General features: G+C 34.0%; 1 protein-coding gene across 2 annotated transcripts; it reads right to left on the bottom strand.

Moving 5' to 3' along the window:
- Positions 1 to 380: 380 nt before the first annotated feature.
- On the bottom strand, positions 381 to 1742 carry LOC149552375 (uncharacterized). 2 transcript variants are annotated; one of them, XM_089789783.1, is made up of 2 exons: positions 1463 to 1742; positions 381 to 1363 (listed from the first exon to the last, which is right to left on the bottom strand). In XM_089789783.1, exon 2 carries the CDS (start codon positions 1286 to 1288, stop codon positions 785 to 787), a length of 504 nt encoding a protein of 167 aa, XP_089645909.1. In that variant the 5' UTR covers positions 1289 to 1363; positions 1463 to 1742; the 3' UTR covers positions 381 to 784. The 2 variants fall into 2 exon arrangements, with proteins under 2 accessions (XP_089645909.1, XP_089645908.1); XM_089789782.1 differs by having other exon boundaries at positions 381 to 1321.
- Positions 1743 to 5463: the final 3721 nt, after the last annotated feature.

Genomic DNA, 5463 nt, shown 5'->3' with positions numbered 1-5463 from the left:
GCAGAACCAAGATATAACAGTAAATCTGTTGGAAGTCAATTGAATATGATCTAAAACATCAAATGCAAAAACTATACAATAAATGCAAAAGCAATTTTCCATACTGTATGATCGGTGGAAAACTCATACCAACTGATAATTCAAGACTGAAGCAAACAAAACTTTGACAAATGTATCTTAAAAAATCCAACAAACTATAGATAACAACCAATTACCAAATTTCAAAACTCAGTACAAATGACACATTGCCATGGCTATATATGCTACAATCGTCCAAATTCAAAGCAATTATCACTAAGCATGGGAATCCACAACCAAGATCTGCTAATTTGAAAGAATAAAGTGAGGCAGAATCAAGGTTTGCTAGTGAGGCGTGAATCTGTTGTAGCCAATCAGTGAATACTTACAAAAATGATGCCTTACAATGTTATGACTGAGAATTACAAAGAAAATAATTAAACTAATAACAAGTAGCTTTGGAAATGACCCTGAGTTAGAAGGGCAATTGGGTGTTCAACAAAATTAATGAACTAATTACAAATCCGGCTGCATGAACAATTGAGTAAAATATCTGAAGCTTTTGAGGGACAAAACTTCCAAAATTCCAATCCAGTCAAAGAAAAATAGTTTTGCAAATGGCCTTGAGTTAGAAGCCATTTCGACAAAGTTGTGAACTAATTACACATCTGGCCTAATGAACAATTGAGACATCCGCAGCTTTTGAGAAACAAAACCTCTAACTTAGAGGTTTTTGGGCCGGAAAATAATTATGAAACAAACTGTTTCAACGCATTTTCATCAATGGCTTCAAACTAGATTTCTTCTTCGGTTGGGAATGAGCGCCTCCTCTGCCCCTTCCACTTTGCTCTTCTTGAATCTGTTGCATAACCACAATTGGGTTCGCCATGGTGGCCTCTGTTTCTTGCGGGACGAATAATGGAGTTGGTAAGGCAACCTCCAAATCTTGCAGAGTAGGTATCCCATGAATCTCCTGGGAAGGGGTGGCGTGAATCATAGGCCGTCTAACGCCAGCCCTAGGCTTCGGCTGTCTAGTTCTGGTGACCTCAAGAATCTGCAGGCACTCTGTGATGTCCGTGAGAGCACGAGCAGGTAAAGGGCTCCTTATTTCTGCCCCTTTTATTGTGGGAAAGTATGACGCCATATTTTCCTTCTCCCTCGCCCTCAACAGGGCCCTTGCCAACATCTCAGGGTTTGACACCATATTTTCCTTTTTCCTCGCCCTCAACGAAGCCCTTCCCAACATCTCAGCGTTCCTCGTTTCTGGCATCACTTCTCAAAATCCCTCCCTCAAAATGTTAATCTGCCACATTGTTCATATAATACCATATGATTTAAAGAAAACCTATCATCAAAATAAAAATCTGGAATGTTGATCAAATGTGAAAAAATCGAGTTCTGAAAAACCTAGACATGAAGCTGCAGTGCTTACAAGAGAACCTACCTCTGCTTAAGACTCTGAATTATCCGCCGCTTCTGCTCTGCTTCTCAATCTCGATCGCCGCTGCCCCTCTCCGAAATTACCCGCCTTCTTCAAACCCCAATCCTGCCTCTTTATACACTGGTATTCAAATTTTCGAATGGAGATGTAGGTAACGGATATGCGCCCAAGAAGGAGGCCACACACTTGTAGCGCCCCCATAGAATTAAGAGTTTCCCGTTAAATGTGGGCCTCGCCAAACCGTTCGTAATCAGTCATTACTACGATCCTTTCCTACAAACTCCTTGAGTAATATTATGATCGAATGGGAATTTTATATTAGTTTTAGCTATTTTCCATATTAAATGGTCTCATCTTTCAATTGACAAAATTCAATATTTCAATATTCATTTTTATTCTTCCACATAAAATGGCGTCATCTACTAATTGATAAAATTAAATATGTTTTTATATATTTTTATTCTCCATATAAAATGGTTCAATTATGAGTCACTTTCTATAAATGACATCATTTTGTTTTTTCATTTATTTGCAATATTTAAGTTTTATAAAGTTAAAATTTATATTTTTGAGTTTTTGAAATCATTGTGTCTTATAAGGGACCCACACAATGATTTGGGAGAAAGTTTTGGATATAACTATTAATCATCATAAAAGGAATTTAAATTTGTATTGTTATTATATTAAATATTACTCATTATTATCTTTTGCCAATTTTATGTTGTATCTCTTCTTTTCTTGATTATAGATGAAAACCTTATACCTATTAGCTAACAAATTGTTAAATGAAACAAATAGATATAATACATCAAAATTCAATTTTATTTAAATATATAAAAAATATAGATTTTATTATTTTAAAACTTCGACAAAATCTAAACAATAATCATCTCAAGTAAACAACAATCTCAGGTAGAAATCGAATTATCTTTTGTTGTTAGAGTTAATATTGATTAATGTTAAAAATATATATATCAGTTTATTGCAAAAGTCTTATGTGACACTTGTATATTTATAAACTTAAATCACAAAATATGAATCTCAATAGAAAATACAAGTACTACTGCTATCTAGCACTTGTTTTCCATATAAAATGGTCTCATCTACCAAATGACAAAATTCAATATCTTTCTATTCAATCATATTTCCATATAAAATTGGGTATATCAATTAATGTTGTAATAATAAAATATCTTAATTAAATATAATAAAATTATTAAAATTATATATATATTTAATAATATAATTATAATTAATTTCTAAACTTAAATACAAGTATTGCCACTATCTAGCACTTATTTTACATTTAAAATGGTCTCGTCTACCAAATGACAAAATTCAATATCTTTTCATTCAATCATATTATAATTCGTTATATCAACTAGCTTATATATATATAATGCTGAGAGTAATCGTTCTATCAAGAGTAATCGTTCTTGAGGCGCCTATTTTTATTTAATCCCAAGGTTATTTTAATCAAAACTGGGATTTATGAAAAAAATAGGCGCCTTGAGAATGATTACTCTTGGCATAATATATATAGGTATATATAAGCTAGTACCAGTCATGGCGCAATAGGAAAAACATTTACTTTTTATTTATATTTTGATAAGTTTATTATAAAATTGTTAATTAATTTTATAAAGTTACTATAAAATTATGCTTCAAATTTTATTTTATTTTAAATTTAATTTATGGAGTTTAATTTAGATTAAAAAAATGTAATTTTATTTTTGGCATATTGTAATGTAAAATGTTATAGTCAAACATAGATATATGGTTAGGGACAAAGTTACCATTATAGTTAATGTTAACCTTAGGGATAGAATAAGGGTTAGGGTTAGCATTAGGGTTAGGGTTGGAGTTAGGGTTAGGGTTTGAGTTATGGTTAAGGTTAGGGTTAGAGTTATGGTTATGGTTATTGTTAGAGTTATGGTTAAGGTTCGGATTAGAGTTATGTTTATGGTTAAGGTTAGGGTTAGAGTTAAGGTTATGGTTATTGTTAGAGTTATGGTTAAGGTTCGGATTAGAGTTATGTTTATGGTTAAGGTTAGAGTTATGGTCATGGTTAAGGTTAGGGTTAGAGTTATGGTTATGGTTAGGGTTAGTGTTATAGTAAGGCTAGGGTTAGGGTTTGAGTCAGGGTTAAGGTTAGAGTCAAGGTTAGGGTTTGAGTTAGGATTAAAGTTAGGGTTAGGGTTAGGGTTAGAGTCCAATTATAGTAGAGTTAGATTTAGGATTAGAGTTATGCTTATGGTTAAGGTGAGGGTTAGAGTTATGGTTAGGGTTAGGGTTATCATAGGGCTCGAGTTAGGGTTATTGTATGGATAGGGTTAGGGTTTGAGTCAGGATTAAGGTTAGATTTAGGATTAGGGTTAGGGTTTTAGTTAGAATTAAAGTTAGGGTTAGGGTTAGGGTTAGAGTCTAATTATGGTAGAGTTAGATTTAGGGTTAGAGTTAGGCATAGAGTTATGTTTATGGTTAAGTTTAGGGTTAGAGTTATGCTCATGGTTAAGGTTAGGGTTAGACTTATGGTTATGGTTATGGTTAGGGTTATAGTAGGGCCAGGGTTAGGGTTAGGGCTTGAGTAAGGGTTAAGGTTCTAGAGTTACGATTAGGGTTAAGTTTTGAGCCAGCATTAAAGTTAGGGTTAGGGTTATGGTTAGAGTCCAATTATGGTAGAGTTAGATTTAGGGTTAGAGTTAGGGACAAATTAATGTTTATGGTTAAGGTTAGGGTCAGGGTTAGAGTTAGAGTTAAGTTCAAGGTTAAGGTTAGAATTAAGGTTAGGGTTAGTGTTAAGGTTAAGGTTAGGGTTAGGGTTGGAGTTAGAGTTAGGGTTAGCATTAGGATGAAAATTAGGGTAAGGTATAGGGTTTGAATTAGAGTTAGGGTTCTTGTTAGGGTTAGGTTTACAATTAGAGCTAGAGTTAGGGTCAAGGTTAGAGTTACAGTGAGGGTTAGAGTTAGGGTTAGGTTTAAAAGTAGAGTTAGAGTTGGGATTAGGGTTAGGGTTAGAATTAGGGTTACAAATATAGTTAGGATTAGAGTTAGAGTTAGGGTTATGGTAAGGGTAAGAATTAGGGTGAGGATTAGAATTAGGGTCACAAATACAATTAGGGTTAGTGTTAGGGTTAGAATAAGAGCTAGGGTGAGGGTTCGAGATAGAGTTAGAATTAGAGTTAGAATAAGAGTTGGAGTTAGAGTTAGAGTTAGAGTCAAGGTTATATTTAGCGTTAGAATTAAGGTTAGGATTAGAATTGGTGTTAGAGTTAGGGTTAGGGTTAGTGTTAGGGTTATGGTTAGGGTTAGCATTAGGTTTAGGGTTAGTGTTAGGGTTAGGATTAGGGTTAGCATTAGGGTTAGGGTTACAATTAGAGTTAGAGTTAAAATTAGAGGTTGTCTTAGGGTTAGAAGTGGGGATAAAATTAGGGTTAGGGTTATCATTAGAATTAAAGTTAGAGTTAGGGTTCAAGTTAGAGTTTGAGTTAAAGTTAGAGATAGAGTTGTGGTCAGGGTTAGATTAGGGTTAGGGTTAAAGTTACCTGATTAGATTTAGGGTTAGGGTTAGAGTTAGAGTTATATATAGTGTTAGGGTTAGGATTAGGGGTAGGTTTATAATCAAAGTTAGGGTTAGGGTTAATATTGGGGTTAGGGTTACAAAAAGAGTCAGAGTTAGAGTTAGGGTTAGAATTAGGGGTAGGGTTAGAAGTAGAGATAAAGTTAGAGTTGGAGTTAGGGTTAGAGTTGGAGTTAGGGTTAGAGTTAGAGTTGGATTTAGGGTAAGAATCAGGGTTAGAATTAGGGTTAGGATTAGAATTAGCATTAAAGTTAGAGTTAGGGTTAGAATTAGGATTAGGATTAGGGTTAGGGTAAGAATTAGAGTTAGAGTTATAGTTAGGGTTAGAGTTAGGATCAAAGTTATAGTTAGGGTTAGAATTAGGTTAGGGTTAGAGCTAGAATTGGGTTAGGGTTAGAATTAGGGTTAGAGTTAGGATTAGGAT

This window comes from Cupressus sempervirens, chromosome 6, assembly GCF_028749045.1.
Source record: "Cupressus sempervirens isolate cs-2001-9-10 chromosome 6, ASM2874904v1, whole genome shotgun sequence".
Lineage (NCBI taxonomy): Eukaryota > Viridiplantae > Streptophyta > Pinopsida > Cupressales > Cupressaceae > Cupressus > Cupressus sempervirens.
Note: the sequence above shows the minus strand (reverse complement) of the source record. Positions and strands in the feature narration are given on the sequence as shown.

Coding starts and splice junctions, on each gene's coding strand:
- LOC149552375 (XM_089789783.1), bottom strand. CDS start 1,288: ATGCCAGAAACGAGGAACGCTGAGATGTTGGGAAGGGCTTCGTTGAGG.